This window comes from Lucilia cuprina, chromosome 3 (assembly GCF_022045245.1).
Source record: "Lucilia cuprina isolate Lc7/37 chromosome 3, ASM2204524v1, whole genome shotgun sequence".
NCBI lineage: Eukaryota > Metazoa > Arthropoda > Insecta > Diptera > Calliphoridae > Lucilia > Lucilia cuprina.
Window position 1 is genome coordinate 46241486 of NC_060951.1, and position 21607 is coordinate 46263092.

At 27.1% G+C, this 21607-nt stretch overlaps 2 protein-coding genes across 7 annotated transcripts in view; one reads left to right on the forward strand and one right to left on the reverse strand.

Moving 5' to 3' along the window:
• LOC111685044 (protein vreteno) overlaps positions 1–21607 on the forward strand; it is a 125851-nt gene that overhangs the window by 95314 nt on the left and 8930 nt on the right. The window contains exon 11 of one of the 3 annotated variants that reach the window (XM_046946860.1): positions 9573–9688. The exons of the other annotated variants lie outside the window; for them this stretch is intronic. The gene's annotated coding sequence lies outside the window, so the exon portion shown is untranslated. The remainder of the gene's footprint in view (positions 1–9572; positions 9689–21607) is intronic. 3 annotated transcript variants of the gene reach the window in all.
• The window catches only part of LOC111679282 (protein sprint), a 290124-nt gene that overhangs the window by 81994 nt on the left and 186523 nt on the right, over positions 1–21607 (reverse strand). The window contains exon 1 of one of the 4 annotated variants that reach the window (XM_023440823.2): positions 6795–7865. The exons of the other annotated variants lie outside the window; for them this stretch is intronic. Within the exon in view, the coding sequence (XP_023296591.2) occupies positions 6795–7738 (944 nt within the window). The 5' untranslated portion in view covers positions 7739–7865. Of the gene's footprint in view, positions 1–6794; positions 7866–21607 lie in introns of those variants that run through there. 4 annotated transcript variants of the gene reach the window in all.

Below are 21607 nucleotides of genomic sequence, written 5' to 3' on the forward strand. Positions count from 1 at the left end.
ATCTATCTATCTATCTATCTATCTATCTATCTATCTATCTATCTATCTATCTATCTATCTATCTATCTATCTATCTATCTATCTATCTATCTATCTATCTATCTACTCTTTATAGTGCATTAAGTGGTCGGTCACATATTTTACAATATTTTCATTCCAACTTAATGTCTGCCATGTTTCTTGATGCATTTTTTATACATTTTTTATTCTATAATTTTTTTTTAAACTACACTGAAAGAAAAAGAAAATTAAATACAATTTGCGGTTTATTGGCATAGTAAATGACTGCACATGTATTTATGAGCCATTATAGTGTAAAACAATTTTCTTAGTATTAAATTTTTCCATTGAATACCAAAAATAAGCATTTTAAACATTTATGTTATTTTTATGAGCTTTAAAGGGGATTTAAAAAAAATTTCTATAGATTTTGCATTTTATTAAATGCATTATTAGTTTTTTTTATTTTCATTTCTATAAATTTGTGTTTTTTCTATGTTCGGTATTTATAAAACTATAAAATTTATTTTTATGCTTAAAGAAATACAGTTTATTTTAGTTTTTTTTAATATTTAAAAAAAAAATAAACTTTTAATTAACTTGCTGACTGAATGAATGGCTGCTGCTGCTAAGTTGCAAGTCTTCGTGAGGGAATGTTTGCTGAAGTTGTTTAAATGAGGTTTTTATTGGTTTTTTATGAATTTGAAAATTAAAAACAAAAAAAAAAAAAACATGAAAAAATTAGTACAACTTCCTAGTTTTATGTTCACTATAATTACAGGTTGTAAAATTTTTTGTAAATTATGATATAATAAAGTGCGACGACACAAATTGTTATGTATTTTCTTCTAGTAAATACATATACTAATTTATATGGTGCACTATTAACAATGAATGTTGTAATAAATTGTATTTTTGGGATTATTTAACAATTTGGAAATTTGTTCATCAAATAACTGTGTAATCTTTAGTATTTATGTTACTTTTAATAATGTTAATTCAAAATAGTACATTAAAAAAAAAAACAATTTTACAAATTGCAAGAAAAATCTCCAATTCATTGTCATTGATTAGATTTTGATTTAATACCAAATTAATGATTTCTTATAAACTTTATGACATTTAACTTATAAAGAAAAAACTCGTTTATCTGATACAAACAGTCATATATTATTTTTTATGTTTATCTCAAAAGAAAAACATTTTTGATTTAGAGAAATCACCCCTAACATAAAAAATATATACAAAATTCGTCTAAAAACACCATTAATCATATGAAAGTCTGTTTTGCTCTCGATTAAATTGAAGTTTAAATGTCAAATTGAAATATGTCACAAATTATAAACTTGACATGTGATCCACAAAAATAGCAACAAAAACAACAAACAACAGACATAAATATTTTAGAGGATTTGGTTGTAATAACAAAATTATGACAGAAATCATAAATTATATTAAGAAAAATATTGTAATAACGCAAAAAATCATTTATTTCAAATAAAATCTTAACGCCTTTCATATCCGAAAAAACGAGTAGTAATCCGACTATATAATACCTTACACCAGCGACAAATGACTAGCCTATAGACTGGACTATAGACTAGACTATAGACTAGACTATAGACTAGACTATAGACTAGACTATAGACTAGACTATAGACTAGACTATAGACTAGACTATAGACTAGACTATAGACTAGACTATAGAATAGACTATAGACTAGACTATAGACTAGACTATAGACTAGACTATAGACTAGACTATACACTAGACTATAGACTTCTGTAGCATTCTGTATTCGATTCAAAATTTAATTTATTGGTTCTATTTATATTCCGGTAATACAAAGGTATATGAAAATATTTTCATACATAGGGTAATAAAAAGAAAATCGAAGTAAAAAAATAAAATAAAAACAATAAACTGTACAACACGCAGAGGCGTACAACAACAACAAAAAATATGCAACAAATGTGGGTCACATCTGATGCATAAAAATAAAATAAAATTTTTTTCTTTAAACAACTTGTTGGCGTAAAATTCATAAAATTTACAACAAATAAACAAACAAAATAATCATTATAAAATGTTTTTTTCTAATGAAAAAAAAAAACAACAAATTTATACAAAAATTAAGTATGTTTAAGAATTTTTATGAGACGGGATGCCTTTTTTTAAAAAACTTGTAAATGTGTTAGACAAGTTTACATATTTATTTTTATGAACTGCAAAATAATATTATTTATGGTTGTTATTGCATTTTTGTATGTTATTTTATTTTTCTATTTTCATTGCATTAGTCTAAAGAAAATAAGTAAATAGATATTTGAATTAGTTTCTTTTAGAAAACAAATTGAAATTTTTATGTTTTTTGTAATTCACAATAAAATGTTGCTTAATATTCTGATAAATGATTAAACGATGGGAAAATTTGTATATAAAAACCTTCACTGATTGTAATGCATTTAAAGTTACAACCATGTAGACTTGCCTGCAATTTGATCGTTATTTATCCAATTCATCCCTTTATATTGTCATAATGTTCACAAATTTAAAAAAAATTTTTTTTTTTACATTTTAGAACGTTTTATGTTTTCTTAATAACTTTGTGGTTATTTTTAAAAAGTCATTTCATATATATTTTTTTCTAATGCCACCTATAATTCTTAACAAATCTTTCTTTCATAATTTCCAATAATCGCCCAATATTTTAAAGTTTTTTTTCATGACACATTTCGTAAAATTCAATTTGTGTAAGAATCAATGACCTTCAGCTAGATATTTTTTATGGGTGTGTATAGCACACGCTGTCCCTTTTTAAAAATAAATTTATGAATTTCAAAATTTTTACCATAAAATGAGAAAAAAGATTTTTTTTTCATTTTAACAATTTTGTGGACAATTTTTTTGAAAGTAGAATGTGTGAACTCTACCACGTGGCTGTGAAAAGGAGAGAACTTATAAATTATTGTTTTTGTTTATAAATAAAAAAGTTTTTAAATTATTTGAGTAGAACATTTTGTAAAAAATATAAGAAAATAGTTTTACAAAAAGTATTCAATTATCTTGTCAATAATGTCAAATACTGAGTACAGTCATGTCTAAAATCGAAATAATAAAGAGGTCATAGTTCAGATCACATGTTAAAATAGTCAAAATTATGGTAAATTTTATACTGTAGACTGGTTTATAGTCTTGAGTATATTCGAGTCTATAGTTTGGGTTCTATTCGCATCCAGAGTCTGCTATATAGTCAAAAGTATATTCTAGTTAAATTGCCCAGACGTTATTTTGGTCTATAGTCAAGACTATATTCTAGTGTATAGCCAATGCTATTGTCTAGTCAATAGTCAAGACTATAACCATGTCTATAGTCAAGACTATAGTCTAGTCTATAGTAAAGACTATAGTCTAGTCTATAGTCAAGACTATAGTCTAGTCTATAGTCAAGACTATAGTCTAGTCTATAGTCAAGACTATAGTCTAGTCTATAGTCAAGACTATAGTCTAGTCTATAGTCAAGACTATAGTCTAGTCTATAGTCAATACTATAGTCTAGTCTATAGTCAATACTATAGTCTAGTCTATAGTCAAGACTATAGTCTAGTTTATAGTCAAGACTATAGTCTTGTCTATAGTCAAGACTATAGTCTAGTCTATACTCAAGACTATAGTCTAGTCTGAAGCCAAAACTATAGTGTAGTCTATAGTCAATAATATAGTCTAGTTACGGTTATTTTTTACAGTCAATATAGGTTATTATCTATAGTTTTTTTCTGTAGCTCATGGTATGGTCCTTAGTCAAGAAAACAGTCGAGATTATAAACTCTAGTTCTCAAAATGAATCCATATCTGAGTGTGATTAAAAATACAATGAAATGAAAATAAAATTGTAATCTAATTACATTTGTATACTTTTTATTGATCTCACTTTAATCACCCCTAAATTCCCACCATTATCTAACAATAACAGAAAAAATCTTATTAATACTTAAAGCAAAAAATAGACCTAAAAAACACTGTATAAATGCGACATAATTTAAGGTTAAAAACATGTAAATATTCAGCAGAAGTAAAATAAAATAAAAATTACACAAAAATTTCAAAAAAGGAAACCATATTACATACAACTTGTTGCCCCAAATAAAGTTTAAGACACGTATTTTGTTAAATAATTATAATACAGTTTCCGTGTTATCACAAGAAAAACACAAAAACCCCCATTACCATTTACAACATTTAACCATAGAAAACCTCCACAAAACCACCCTTACAATTAAAAAAAATATTCAACTCCCCCATTTATGTGATATCTCTTCAGCATTCACATCACTTGGTTTTTCTGGTTTTCTTTCTTTTCCTGTAATCGTCTTTCTCTAAAGCTTCACTACATTAATTAAACGTAAAAGTTTATTTTCCTACATACATATGTATGTACTACGGTTTATTGTAGATTCCATTACAATTATTTCATTATTATTATACATATATATTTTTTTCATTTAATTTAACATCATTAATATTGTCATTGTAGTATTTCTCTTTAAAGAAACACATTTAAAGTTTTCTAACAAAGTTTTATTTTTCACTCTAGTTACATTACAAAGTGGCCTATATTGTATCAGCCATGTCAATTAGCCATGTAAGAAATGTTAAACATGTTGTGTTTAGTTGCTTCATGTTCTAAATGGTGTTTTTTTGCCTTGTTTGTTAAAAGTGTGGTATGTGTTCGTGGAATTTTTGCTGTTGTCTTTTCGTTTTAAACATTTAATTAAATTATTAATAATTAAAATGTTGCAAGGGTCTAAAAGGAGATAAAAGGGTTTAAATCGAAATTGTTTTGCAGGGAGAGGCGTTTATCCTTTGTTATGTTAAAGAGCAAAATGTTAATGAGTTCATTGCCATTTTGATTATATTTTAGCAAAAACTTTACTTAGAAAATAATTTCATATATATACTTGGAAATATAATTTATATAAAGAATTTAGTATCCGAAATTTATATCGAGGTGTCAAGGGATCTGATTTTGTAAAATTCATGAATATCAAGGCAAAAAACAGGTAAATTCGGTAACCTCATATCACCTGAACTATAAAATATACAAAATCAGTTTAAAGTTTAACGTCGTTCTTTTAAAAATCAAGTATGAATGTATAGTAGGGCTTGACCGATCATATGATACACCAGTCAGTATGTGGATTATTTTTTAAAATAAAAAACATTTGATTTGTTTTTTAACTTTATTTCGGAATATTTATACTTTTTGTTGACAAAAAGAGAGGCTCATAAGGGTGTAGGGGTAAATATGGCCCTATCCTTATAAATGTTGGTAGAGGAATTTACGTCTACTTGAAAGTTTATGTAGAATTTAATCGTGTTATTAGTGTTTATAAGTGAATTTTGACCTTCAAATCATTTTCTGAAGTGGAAATTATATGGGTTAAATGACGACCGTTACAAAAATCGGTAATGTCATTTAAAGTTCTATAAAATTAAGTTCTACCGACTTTTGTTAACTTAATAGAACATTTTACTTAATTGTGAGCCCAAAGGCCTCATTCAAGGGTCACGGTTGTTTGGGGGCTAGGCGAAATAATGAACCGATTTCAAACATTTTCCTTAAAGCAAAAAAAATAGTATGTTCTAAATTACATCAAATTATCTTGAAACTTGTGAGCGGTAGAGTGAGCACAAAGTTTACGTGAACACACAGACAGACGGACGGACGGATGGACATATCTTAATCGACTCAAAAAGTGATTCTGAGCCGAATGGATGATACAAATGGATGATACAAACATAAGCACAATATTCTCCAGACTATAGTGGTGTACAGTAAAAAAATCGGACAGGTGTCTGGTACTTTTTTTTTCAAATTCGGCCTCTTTTGGAAATAAACAGGTAAAAATTGTGTTTGGGTACTTTTTTTTACTCATTCCGTTTGTAAGTTACAAATTGTAACACATCGAAATATTGTTCATAGAAGCACAAAAGTATATATATTCTGGGTCCTTATTTAATTTTAAGGCGATCCAGGCATGTCTGTCCGATCGTCCGTCTGTCTGTTGAAAGTACGACAGAGTCGAAACGGAAAGAGTTAGAGGGTTACACAAATATTCCCTATTATTAATGGGCAATATCAGTCCATGTTTTCGTATAGCCCCTAATACAAGTGAAAGTCTGAAAAACAACTTTAACAATCGTAACTGTTTTAAGAAGGCGATGACATTCAACATAAATAAGAACAAAATTCTCTCTACCAAATTTTATGAGGATCGGTTCATAATTGACCATACTTCTCCATATGACTTTAACGTCCATTACTGGCTTCAAAATACAATTTAAGCGCTGAAATTTCATACGAGTAAGTTGCTTACGAACATGAATATATCTACCGAATTTGAGGAGGATCGGTCGGTCCATAATTAACCCTACTCCCCCATATAAGGTGATCTACGAAATTTTATGAGAATCGTCCATAATTGACTTTAACGCAAATTACTGTGATACTGTGGATCGACATTTTCTAAGTAGGAGTTATTAGGAGTAAAAATAAACATGCATTCTAAATGAAATATTGATAAGTTAGTCAGTAGTATACTGTTCTATATATAATGCATTGAAACTTTGTTTAAAAGACTTATTATTACCCTTTTTAAATTCTCTATAAAAGCACTCATTAATGTTCAAAAAATAAATTTTTTCACAATATAAGTATTATTTACAAAAAAAAAAAAAAAAAAAAAAAAAATACATTCTTTTGTTAAATTACAAAACAAATAAATAAACTTACCGTTTGTTACCCTTAAATTGAGCTACTTCAGCATAGCGTCTACCCATGGGAGCCTCTTGAGGACTTAACAAAGCATCACATGGTGGTAAACTACGTGGTTGAGCATCCACATCATCTAAACTCTCATTATGCTCACGCACCACAACTTTCGCATGTTCATCATCATCTTCCTCATCATCATCGTCGTCCTCCTCCTCACCATCATCAATATTACCCTCATCGGCATCAGTGGAATTACCACCATTTACGGCATCTTGTGTTTTAGCATTAACATAATTTTCATATTTCTGCCTCAGTGAATAGTCATCTATACAGGATGAGGCATTCGAAACACAATTTTTTCTCTCCGATTCCAAATCATCGATAATATTACCATTTTCTAAATCTTGATAATCGTCATCGAGTATAACATCATCTCCCGAAGAGCTGGATTTTGAAGAAGTATTAGAAGAGTTAGTGGTAGCCGAACTATTTGAGCGCGATACACAACTATCCACACTAGCCATAGAATTACGATTATTTGATTTTTTTACATTAAGATTTTTATGTTCATTTAAATCCTCTTCATCGGTGCAAGAGTGATTTGAACATATAGAAGATTCTAAAGATTTAGAACATGATTTCTCTAGTGTTTTCTCTTCATCGGTTATAAGTTCATTACAGTTTTCATTGTCTATGGTGGAAGAACTCATGTTGTGTGTTATGTTAACGGTGTAATCATCATCGGGTGAATCCTTTTGGGGTACTATGATAAGGGAGGTGCGTTTTCTTAGGGATTCATCTTTGGCATCTATATTTTTTGTTAAGGTTTTATCGGATTTACTCATAACAATAACTTCAACTTTGGAGTTATCATTAAGAAAGTCATTGGAGCTGTTGTTGTTGGTGGTGGTGGCGGAAGTAATACGGGAGTTTAGAGTATCATTTAAAATATCGTTAGACATTTTGATGGTTTTGTTGTTTAAATTTTTGTTTTTTTTTTTAAATTTTTTTCTTTTAATTTAATTAAACATTTTTAAAGTTTTTTTGTTTTAGTTTTTCTTTTTCTTAATATTTTTTTTATATTTCTAACGGGATCTGAAAATTTGTAAAATATTTTTTTTTTATTTTTTTAGTTACTTTTTCGTACTAAAAAAATATCATTATGTGTTTTATTTCCATATTTAAGTCTTTTTCAATTATTGTTAAGTTTATATAAATTTATTTATTTTATTAGGTTTCATCATAAACTTATTAAATTTTAACACTTGTCAATCATTTTTGCATTTATTTATTTCATCGTTTATGTCACATTTCATTTTTATTTAATTTCTTTTTATAACATTATGTTTTATTTTCTTTCATTATTATTTATTATCTTAAAAATAAATATTGCTCTTGAAAACTCCCCGCCCCCATCTCTCTCTCTTCACTACCAAAACCATTCGCTTGACAGTAAAGTATAAATTTCATAAATTGTAAACAAATATTCATTTTCATATTTTTTGAATATTTAATTTCAAAACTTTGTAAACGTCTTAGGGAAAGAGCGTCATCATTATACACCAAGACCGTATTCCTACAACTCATCACACATGTTCAAGTACAAGTATTTTTTTATACGTTATGAAATTGATATTTTTTCCTTCTTGTTGTTGTTACTTTTACGAGTCTTTTTTACATATAAAACTCATAAGAGAGGTGTCAAATATGATCGCTTATTATTTATGTTTGATGAATATTAAATAATATTTTTTCTTTTTTATTTGTGGTCTGTGTCATTCCTCATATGCACTTCCACAAATGTGTGGAAAATAAAAATAAATCGAAGAAAAAAATTACAACAATTTGAAATGGTATATTAAGCGAAACGAAAAAGTCACCCTTCTTGTCATATCAAACATCTTTAGGGGAATTGTATGTTTTTAAACGAACTGACTTGTACTGTGTCAGTTGACATATGGTGGCAGTAATGAGGGTGTTGAGTTGCTTTCTTTTTTTCGATTTGTATATATATTTTCAACAGTAATAATGCGCTGAGCTCAAGGCTGTTGGTAGTAAGTAAATTCATGCATATTCTAGAAAGTCTTTAAATTATTTATATTTTGATTATAGAAAACGTTACAAGTTTTTTTTTAAATATTTACATATTACACTGAATTGAAAAGTAGGTTATACAATTGTAACAACTGTATCGAAAGGTTTTGAAAACAGCTATAACAAATTTAATTTATTCTAATTGTAAACATTTTTAATTTTAAACGAAATATCCCTTTAATAAAGGGTCTTCTTAAGTTTTCGCTTTACCATATCCCTTGAGTCATTTAAACTTAAACACTAGTGATAAAACAAAATATCGATTTCGAATTGTAACAACTTTTATCTTATATATTTAAATTGATTTCGCTAAAAAACGACAAACACGGGAGAAATACATATGTATACAACTCTCTCTATGGGAGAGTTAAAAATTTAGTTGATATCACATTAAAAAAGAACAAAATTCAAATTATATTTTATTTTTCAAAATGGTTTAAGAACAATTGTACATTTCATAATTAGTGTTGTATGGTTGTAACGTAGTATGTCATATGTTTCTATTATTGATTTGTTTTTGTTTCAAAACTATATTTGAAAAAACTTTTAAGACATACAATGCTACAACGATACGACTTCAATTGTTAATTCGACAATTATATTTTGTTACCTTGAAAAGAAATCATTTTTATTTATTTTTAACAACTTCATAGATATATGGCTTCCTTACGAACCCCTTCTCTTTTTCTTACACTTTTGCAGTTTGAGTCAATCAATGTCTGAATTATAGTTAAAAATAAAAAAATCGAAACCTAGATACTAAGGCCCGCATTAAGAGTATCATCTTCTAAAAAAATGGAAAATGACGATCATAAGAGGTAAAGTTAATTTATTTTGAAACATAAGTCTCGGTTAATGCAAAGTATTGCTTTAAGAAAACCAAGAAGCAACAGTTATCGACCTGATGGCCTTTAAAAGTAATACTATGAATACATGGTTGTCAGATCTTACAACGTTGGCAGTAAAATGTGCAAATTTTGTCTTGCTTTTTCCGAAAAGTTTGCAAAAGAAAAATTTGTAACTTCATACATTGTAAGAACTCAAAACCGTTCATATGAAATTTTCTGCCCTTTTTACTGACAACGTTGTAAGATCTGACAACCGTGTATCACAGCTTTTAGTGACGAATTGTTACTGTTCATAGGAAACATATGTTATTCGCAAAATTATGTTTTTTTATAACTAACGTTTCAGGTTTTTCTAAGTAATAAGATCATATAAACATTTTACACGTTGAATAGACTTAAAGTATAATCTGTAATCATCTTAAAATTATCAATTCTTTTTAAAATTATCAATTCCTTTTAACAGACTAGTTTTCTGTCTGACCTCTTCCATACTGGAGAAGTAACATAGACACTTTGCTCTATAAGATAACGATTTATACGCCTGTAAAAAAACTTCTTTTAAAATATGTGTAACATTTAAAAACATTTTTTTCATCTTTCTTTAAATCAAAAGCAAATTATTTTTACACATCACGTCTGCAGCCAGTAATAATCATAACAATATTTGACAATATTAAAATTTGTTTTTGAATAATAAAAAATACAACTCATGACAACAGTTGTCATTTATTGTAAAAAACTCGACTTTATTATAAATACATTTAATATTTATTAAATAACATTTAAAATGCTATTAAATGATCATTAAAAGTTTAGTAAATGACTTTTATATAATTTCAAATATAATAGCAGACTTTTTTTATTAATTTTTACATTTGAAGATATGAAATAATGGTTTGGTTGGTCATTTAGCCAAACTTTGCTAAATAATAATGATTTGATATCTAAATAAAAAAGACAAATTATTAGAGTTAGTGATCATTTTAACTGTTTAACAGAATAGTGTACCATTGATTACTTTCAGAGTTATATTTTTTAGCGCCATGACAAATTTAATTATTTTATAAATTGAGAAAAAAAAAGATTTTTAAAAAAAGGAGAATTTTTAAACGTCGATTTAAGTTACAAAAAACATTGAATAGTAACGATTACATAAAAATAATTCCCAGCAAAAATAAAACTTCCAAAGGAGCGAAATAGAGAAGAAGTAGAATTTACTCCATGGAAGTAATGAAAAAGATCTGAAGAAGTGATTTGATCAAGGGCTTGTCATAAGGAGGTGTCCTTTTTAAATCCAAGTTCCAAATTCACTACATCTGAAGTCATACTCTGGAAGTAATTTTTATGTCCTATTTTTAGAAGTTATAAGACGTATAGCCGTCATTTACATCGACGTGTTAATCAAAAACTTTTCAGTACAAAAAATATACATTAAATTTGGAATGAATTGACTTCTTTGGAAGTCAATAAATAACACTTCCACAGAAGGTTATCTAAGTCACTTAGTGCTACTTTTGAATTGGTGATAAATGTTATTATTTTAGAAGTACTTCGTTTTATTTTTGCTGGGATTTTTAATAGAAGTATTGAGTAATCAAAATTACAAATACCCCATCAAAAACTTGGTAATGGCTGGTAAATGTAGCCACTGTCCTATTAACATACTTTTTAATGACTACTACTTATCATTCTGATTACATAGAAGTACTTTAATAACGTCTTGTTAATAATGTGTTAAATAAATACTGGCAAATGTAACCACTGTCCCATTAACATACTTTTCAATAACTACAACATATCGTTCTGATTACAAAAAAGTACTTAAATAACGTCTTATTAATAATGTGTTAAATAAATACTTTCTTATTCATTAGAAAGCTTCTCCGTTAAGATATAAAAACTGTACGTTTTGTGCATTTTAACCCATTACCAGGCACTGAAAGTTTTTGCTTGGACTTTACTACACTTTTACTCAATTTACTTTTCTTTAGTTTAAACAATTTGTCTTTTACTCATTTTTTTAATTATTTCTGCTTACAATTATTTGTCCAACAAGTTTTTGTATAAATTATGTTGTTTGCTATATTTTGTTTAAAAAATCAATTATTATTGATTTTATTTGATTGACTAGTTTTTTAAGTTTTACTCTTTTTTTTTTAATGTTTTCAACAGTTTAAAGTTTTTCTGTCTGTCTGTCTGTCTGTCTGTCACACCGTCTGTCAGTCTGTTTATCTCGTTGCTGATGCTGCAGCTGTTGGGTAAAATATTTAACCATTAATCACTTTCGATTTCCAGTTTTTAGCCAATAATTGTTTAGACATTTAATATTTACTCGTTTATATGAAATTGACCAAAAAAGTAATTATTAAGAGAAAATAATTTTATGTAATTTTTTTTACCATTTTTTTACACAATTAACAAAAAGATTTATGGGTGGCTGTATGGCAATGTTTAAAAAGCAAAGAAGCAAATAAAATAATTGTAGACTTTAGTAATTGGTTTGTTAAAGCTTTAAGCAGGTTTATTTAACAGCCATATGCGAGGACTGCTTAATAAATTTAGAAAATAAGAAAAACTGTTGCACCTACTTTAAAAAAATTAGTTTTAAATTGCCTTTTTTTCTTATACAATTGCACAAATACTTTTTCCATTAATTGTAACAAAAGACTTTATATGACCTTGTCTTATTATAAAACATAAAGTTTTTTCATTTAATAAACTTAAACAAAAGGAGTTTTTCTTTTACTCACATGTACAAAAATTCGCCCATTAAGTTTCTATGCATAAATTTAATGATTATTTAATTAATTTTCCCCATTTTTTTTTTTTTTTGGGTCCCATATCAATAACGTGCCCAACTAATTTCGTATGCAAACATTGTTTGCTTCAATGGCTAAAAATTAAGTTAAATAAATATGTATGGCGCCAGTTATGTTATGTTGTGTTTTATTTTTTATATTTTTAAATTGTTTAATAAACAACTAATAATTATGGTTTATATACAACCACAAACCATCTGTACTGCTGAATACAATTATGTTATTTTATATGCCAGATAAAAATTTTAAATTATTTATTTGAGGTTTTTTTTTTAAACTAAAACATTTTTAAAATAAATATTGTTATTAAAAACAATATATAGTGCAGTGAACTTTTTTAAACTTGTATATTCGTATATAATGGATTTGCATGGTTATTTTGAAAATATTAGTTATTAGTTGGGAAAAAGTTGAAAGAAAATTTAAACTGAAATGTTGTTCAAGAAAACTCAAAATTTAATACAAAGTTTAGCTAAATAAAACTTTGGACTTAAAAATAGACTAGGTAGCCTAAAACCTAGTCTATATTCTGGTCTCTAGACTAGTGCATAGTTTAGTCTATAGTCTAGTCTATAGTCTAGTCTATAGTCTAGTCTATAGTCTAGTCTATAGTCTAGTCTATAGTCTAGTCTATAGTCTAGTCTATAGTCTAGTCTATAGTCTAGTCTATAGTCTAGTCTATAGTCTAGTCTATAGTCTAGTCTATAGTCTAGTCTATAGTCTAGTCTATAGTCTAGTCTATAGTCTAGTCTATAGTCTAGTCTATAGTCTAGTCTATAGTCTAGTCTGTAGTCTAGTCTATGATCTAGTCTATGCTATAATCCAAAGTCCAGTTTACAGTATAGTGTATGCGCTTGTCCATAGTCTAATCTAGAGTCTAGTCTATATTCTATGGTCTAGTCTGAGTCTAATGATATGAATTAGACCATAGTGTATAGTCTGGTCTATAGTCTAGTCTATAGTCTAGTCTATAGTCTAATATTGAGTCTAGTCTATACTATAATCTATGGTCTAGTCTACAATTTAATCTAGTCTAATATATATAGTATAGTCTAGAGTCTAATTTGTACTCTAGTCTATTCTATGGTCTAGGCTATAAAGAGTTCCTGATGAATGTTTTAAAATCTGTCCTCTCAAAAAGTCTTGAGGAAGAGATCGACGATTTCAGGTCTTTTATTTTTCTAATTGTGAAGATTGAATGAAATCTGTTATGAAAAGCACATTTTACATTTACATTTCCTTTTCAACAATAACAACAATGTTGCATATTTCTATCATTCATCTCATTCATGGCCAATAACAAAGAAATATACAACAAAATTTTTGTTAATTACATAAATTGCATTTTTTTTCAACATACCAAAAATGGCATGCAAATTATATTAAATTATAGATTCGTGAGTAAAACTTTTATTTATACCATTTTTGGTTTATTATAAAAAAAAAAATAAAACTCATTTAAATAATCTCCAACATGAAATTGAATACATCAATTAGTTTTAATAGCATGAACAATGTAATAATGTAATTATTTTTAACAATTGTTAAATTTTTAGTTCAATTACATTTTACATGTTCTATTAATTAAAAAGTGTTTTTTTCTTTAAAAAAATAATAATAGTAATAATATTGGTTCAATTACATTGTTTTAAGGGTAAATGGAAACAAATTCGTGACTACTTATAGGAAATTTATAAACAAATTATAAATTTAATAATGTTTTTAAAACAAAACTTACAAAGATATAAAAAGTTGTGTAACGTGATGTTGGTGTTACAAATACTCTTAAAAATATTTTTCAGGGAATATACATTTTATGAAAACCAAAGATATGTTGTAAAGTTATTTTTTTAATAATTTTTTTTAAAATTACAATTTTTCTAAACAAATACAACAAAACCTAAGTTAGCACATTTAGCATCTAATCTAAAGCATTCAGTACATTTTTCTTTTCATTTGGTTTGTGGTTTTTGACAGTGACATTCTTTTTATTACATAAATTTTAATTGATAATCATTTAAAAACTCTTTACAATTTATTATTGATGAGGAATTTATGCTAAGACCCTAAAAATTTCTTAATTTTTTTTCTTGTTTAAACTAACAACAAAGTGTGAACATTTTCAAATTTGACATTTAAAGAAAAAAAATACTATTAAACAATTTGAATTTAAAATAGATTTCTATTTTCAATATTACTTCTTCTACCCCTAACCCTACTCAAAAGTATTTACGAAACAGATAATAAAGGGTACATTTGTATGTATTTTCCAAAAATATTAGTGTGAGTTTAATTTAACCCCTAATATGAAATTTAATTGTGTAGTATTATGGTCGTCCAAAAATAATTTTTTTAAAACAATTGTGGGCTTTGGGTTTGTTTTTCAATTGCTCTTAAATGTGCGGATGGTCGGATGGTTGTGTCTGCTACACGTGCCAAAGTCATAATTTATGATTAAATTAGAAAATTGAAAAAAAAAAACATCATGTTTGGAATGTATTGCCATTCAGAGAGCTAATATTTAATGACAAATGTGCTAAAAATTGTCAAAACATTACTAAAGGGAAAATGTCATATATGATAGTAATAAGTAGTATATGAGGGTGTTGACAGTCAAACTTACTAAAATAGCTAAAGAAGACAAGAAAGCGAGCAAAATAAATTTTTCCTCAATTTTGATTACAAAAATTGTCTTTCTTTTCTTTTAGTGAATCATATAGTGAAATTTTCGTAATTTGTTATAAAATAGAATCTTTTATGCTATGTATACACGGTTGTTAGATCGTACAACTTTGGCAGTAAAATGTGCAGAAAATGTTTAATAATACTGTTAATTTACATATTTTTTCTTGCAATATTTTCGGTAATGCTTTTTCTGAAAAGGTTGCAAAAGAAAAATTGCAAGTTCAGACGATTATTAGACATTTTCTGAACATTTTACTGACAACGTTGTAAGATCTGACAACCGGCTTTTAGTGACATAGGAAAAATTGGATTTTTAATAAAAATTCATTGAAATATTGGATTTTTAGTGAAAATTTGGTATTAGAATAAAAGATTTAATTTTTAGTAAAACATTGGATTTTTAATGAAAAATTTGAATTTTAGTTAAAATCGTCTTTTAGTGACAAATCATGATGTTAAGGAAAAAATTTAATTTTTAAAAGAAATTAAAGTGAAAAATTTAATTTTGAGTGAAAATAGATTTTTTTAGTGAAAATAAATTTTTTAGCGAAAAATTTGATTTTTAGTAAAAAAATATAATTTTTAGTGAAAAATATAATTTTTAGTGAAAAATATAATTTTTAGTGAAAAATATAATTTTTAGAGAAAAATATAATTTTTAGAGAAAAATTAGAACTATAGTGCATTTTTGGTGAAATTTGTATTTTAGTTAAAAATCATGAAATTGAGAAAAACATCTGATTTTTGTTAAAAGTTTGATAAAATTATGAAATTTTTTGGTAAAATTATGGTAAAACATTAGATTTTTAGTGAAAAGTACTTTTCTTGCGAATTGCAACTACAAAATGAAATGATTTACTCGGATGAACTCTCTAGAAGAGAAAAGAAAGAAACTTATCGTTTGATGTCGAAGCGGTTTCGGAATTGTGGAGTTTTATAAACAGAGATTAGTGAGCTAGATCTTATTGGCAGATCTTTTCTTCTTTAGAAATTGTCTATTTAATGAACAATTTAACCAATAACTCTGTCGTATGAAACATCTAAAGATTCAAAATTAGCATTTGATATTATCGCTAGAACGGATTCTGGTTTGGGGAACTTATTAAACACGGATTAGTGAGGTAGAACTTATCGGCTGAGTTTTTCTTTTAAGTATTGTTAGACTCAATAATTCTCACGTATGAAACTTCTTAAAGAGAAAATAATCAAATTTATCGTTTGATGTTGTCTCTAGATCGGCTTCGAAATTGCAAATCTTTATAAACAAAGATTATTGAGCTAGAACTTAACTGCAAATCTTTTCACTGGAACGTGTAAAACGTGTTGTATTTTGTTAGAACACGTTACAAATGTTTAAAATTCTGTTGACAGCATCAGACTTATATACAGTTCCAAAAGTGATCTTATCCTTCAATAGTTGGCGAGAGCATCTGTCCAAAGTTCTGGTTTAAATGATTTAAGGTTTGATCGAAGATGATCACAAGCATTGGCTACACAAAAACTAATGCAGTTGCTCCAATTTTTTTGCTAAAAGTGAGTATAACATTCAGTCAATTTAAAAAACTTAAATTTCTACAATTGTCTAATGCTCTTCTAGTTACCAATTCTGTATATGATTTTGTTCTTTAGTATTTGTATAGATTTCAATGACAACTGGTAAATTTTTAATCATATTAGTTGTAACGAACGAACCCTTCTCGCTTTAAATCCTTTAAAGGGAAGCAAACATGTTTGTATTTTTTGTTCTAAAGTCAGAATACTGCTGAGTTTTTAGCTGGTATGTCCTTTTACTTTGAAAGCACTGTCATGTTTTATTTTATTTGCTGGTTTGTTTTACACACTTATAGTGAAATAAATATTGTGTTTTTTTGTTTTGAATTTTTTAGAGCCTCTTTAAGGCATAAATCATGATGTAAAAAGAAGCAGGAGTTTAGTAAATTATATAAATACAGAAAAAAAGGGTTGAAATGTTAGGAATTTTAAAAGACAGGGCACAATGAGGAAAATGTTTTTAAAAGAGGATATATATTGAGAGTAACAATTTTAGCAAAATTTGCAAATTTTAAAGTTAACGAAACAAATTTAAAAATTTTCAATTACGCAAATATATAAACAAATATATTTGAGAAAATGTTAAATATTTCTAATAAAGGTTTTAAAATTTAAAGTCGCATTTTTATTTGTTTAAACTTTAAAGTTCTATGTAGTCATGTCCGTCCTTCCGTTCGTCTGTCCGTCCGTCCATTTGTTAAAAGCATGAAGGGGTCCTAACAAAAAAAGCTTAGTGCTGTAACATAGATAAGTTCAACCAATTTGCTAAATAAGAGACTCATAAAACTTCTTATATTATTTTACATTGTATGGTTTTAGTGACTTATCCAACCTTTGCAATAAGCTTACAATCTATTTTAATTTATTTATTTATTTTTGTAACTAGCTTTTAAACATCTCCAACTTCTCATTTTGTTATAGTTTAAATACTTCGCAAAAAATTTTTTCTCCTACCAATCTATTTTCCCCCAACGACAAAAAAATTTCATTAAAAAAATTCCTGAAATTCCTTTTATATATTTATCTAATTTCCATATGAAATGTTTAATCCTCTAGAAAAAACAGTCATGTATAAAATTCACAAATAAACCCATCAAATATTCATAATACTAACACACGACACAGTTTCCAACGATATACGACATTCATATCGTATGTAACTCAAACCATAATTGTTATATAGTAAATCATTCCATAAACAGCGTGTCAATAAGATGATTAAGGCATTATAAAATTATCCACTAAAAACAGATACACACATTCTGTCTTGTAAATAAATAAAAAAAAACATTGTAAATTGAGATCCATTCACAGTATAACCAACCAAACCCAAACAAATCAAATGAAATGAATTGAAACCAAACCAAGTCAAACAAATAGCAAGCAACCACACCCAGTTATTAAAAAGCAGTAGAGCAAATTATCGCATAGAAACAGTTGCAAAAAAAAAATATTACAAATCTCATACATATTATGTACAATTATATACTTCCATATATAGAACTTTGTTACAAAAAAAAAAAAAAACTATTTGAAAACAATTGCTGTTTTTAGAGAAAGTAGTCTGTTTTTTTTTTTTTTTTTTTTTGGGAAAATAGATTTTTCCAAAGTTAAAAACTAACGATGGTTTTCTTCAACATATTCTATGTATTTTCTTGTAAAACAGTGTTGTAATAAGAAATTTGTTACAGAGTGTGCCCTCGCCAAAATGTCAAGAACTTTGATTTAATGTCATGTTATGGCACAAATTGTTGTTAACTTTATACTTTTCAATTGCTAAACGAGTAAATTCTTACATCCCTGTATAGTTTGTTGTACATACATATATTTTGATATAGTTTAGTGGACTTGTGGATTTTTCAGGGTTGAAAATATTTTTGTGTAAGTTCACGCGGTGTTTGAATTGAAGTAAATCGTTGAAAATAAAGAAACGTGTGAACTGAGTTCTGTTGAAAATAGTAGAGAGGAAGAAAACTATAATTGTTAGTCAAATCACGCACATGCTGGGCAAAAGTTTAACGAAATTCGTCGGAGAAAACTACACAATTTCTCATAATTTAGTAAGATCATAAGCAATAAGTAATTGAAAAATAATATTGTTATAAATTAATCATAAAACAAATTTCTCATTTCTTTTTCTTCAAATATAATTGTTTGTGATATTATCGCGAATATTCACGAGCAAGCAGCAATCTTTCCTAAAGTAGTAGCTCTTGAGGTAATAACGATAACAATGAACAAGATTCGATCGCCAAAGTACTGGTGAGATCGATCCCATTTCAAGCCATTTACAAACGATCTATTTAAATAATTTAATTGACACAACTGTTAACTTTGTCAGGTAGGGAACTCTTATAAAATCCTAAATTAAGATTCGCATGTATTCTTCTGACGTCCGTTTTACAATGGCAAGGGTTTTATCAAACAAATCCTAACATAAAAGCAGCTATATTCATTATAGATCCAAACATTTGACTCATTCAACACTTACTTTGAAGTAAAAACTTTAAAAGATAAGCAAACTCCTTAATTCGCGAATCACTTCGTCTTTTAACATAATGGTAGTATCGGGTAAATGTTATATTTCTGATTAATAATTCAATAAAGCCATATTACTAGACTTTATATATTTCTTACGATTCGTCAATAAAAACTGTACCCCAAATATAATAACTTTAAAATTGCAAAATCGGGTTTTTTAGGTCTAAATCCAAAAAGATCGTTCATTCGTTACAATTCAGCATTGAAAAAGTGTACTTCCACGCCCGCTTACAAATAGAGAGTTAAAGAAGTACTTGCAATTTCTTTTACAAATAAGTTGTTTAGTAAGTTCTTTTAATTTTTGTGCAAACTAAAAAGAGTCCGCTAGATACAGGTACAGTGCTCTATTCACTGCACCACTGCTTAGTTATTTTATTGCGCGTCACATACAAATTATTAAAACACAATCAAATAAAATGTGCAAACTAAATGACAAAGTCAAAAATAAAGAACTTCTATATCAGTTTATACCAGAGTCATTACAAGAGAACATCTAAATAATGCAAACGATAGGTGGTAGTCATTGAAATGTAAGTGGTTATGGAAGTACAACCCATTACCCAACAATTGATGATTGTTTTAAAAAGTTCATAGATACAGTTTTGTCTTACAAGCACAAATAAGACCGCGGAGTGATCTACATATCCAACGATCCACGGTTGTTATAATAAGGATCAACCATTATGACTCATAATAAGACCGTTTTATTTTGGTCGTAATAGTTAAATCTCTTTTAGGTTATTTCTTTCGTCAATGTAGCAATTTTATGTTTTAAAGCCGGGTGTTTTTATTTTCAATCCGCAAAATATTAAAATATTTTTTTATGCAATTATTTACATGATCAAATTCGCTAACCGTTAAGTGCTTCAGTTCGATCAATTATTTTTAAAAATGCAACCGTCTTTATCTGTGTTTTTTCCTTTTTAAAGATTTGTTAATGGAAACAGTGTAAATCTTTATAAAAAACTTAAATATTTTGTTTTCGTATTTTAGTTTTCATGTGAATTCTATTATTTGAATCACCCTAAAATTGATGTATTTATAAAAGAAAAAAGTTGTTCAGCCCTATAAATACCAATTTATAGTTTGTAACGGTACTGATACTAATAGTAAGTACACTACGCCTTCCATTTAAAAAAAAGGAAAATTATTGAAAACATAAGTAACTTGATATTTTGTTAATTTTAATATAAAGATTGAATGCAAAATCTCTAATGATTAAAATAAATAGTTTGAGAAATATTTGTTAAAAATGTGAGAATATAATTTAGAAAATTATTATCGCTTTATATGGAACATAGATCGTTTTAAGAATATTATTCACCATATTGTTCATATTATCCTTACAATTATTTCCATCACTGTAATTGTCTTCCTATCAACCATCAAGTCTTAAAGTTCAAGTTCTACAGCTGTACAAAGTTTACTTAAGGTGTCATGTTGTTTTCATTTCTTATTTTGTATATAAACTCCAAGAGGGCGACTTACAACTTTAATAAACTCCCTCATTCTTATACCATATTAAAGACCTAAATGGTCAGTTACATTACAGAACCAAAAAAAAAAAAAATAAGGATAATACTGAAAGAAACTTAAAATAAACGGTCATGTAATTTGATGCACGTTTTCTTTGGCCCAACAAATCTATTTTATTCATTTTTTATTTTTTTTATTTGAATATACACGAAGTATTTAAGTAAAACGTGTTACACATGCTGAATTACGCACATTTATAATAAATTATTATGTATTTCGTTTAATATCAAGGACATTGTTGCAGGACTTTATATGAAAAAGAGAGAAATATTACCATTTAACAAATTAATGTAGTAGAATTTATGCAAAATAAGGAAAATTTCAAAAAATAAAAAAAAACAACGGAAATCCGGCAATTATATTTTGACAAGTGTGGGGATTTATTTGTACAAAACATAAGGATTTATTTTATGCGCAGTGTATTTATATGTCCTTTGAATTCACTCATATATTTTTTCAGTTTTTTATTCTCTAAGTTTTATTTAACAATAAAAATTATTGCTGTTCTTTTTGTCTATGTGTGTGTTCTTAATCCTTCTTTTGTTTTTATCTTTGTATGTGAATATAAAATTGAAATTGCAACCCTGTTGTTTGACTTTTTTAATCTTAATGTATTTTTTCTATTGTTTTTGTGTTAATTTGGTGTTAAAGGTTTGAGAATTGAGATTATAACGGTGATATACTTAAGGTATTAGGGGTTAGAAATGTTGCCAGATTTTTTTTGTTGCTAGTCTAAGTTTAGTCTACAGTCAAGTTC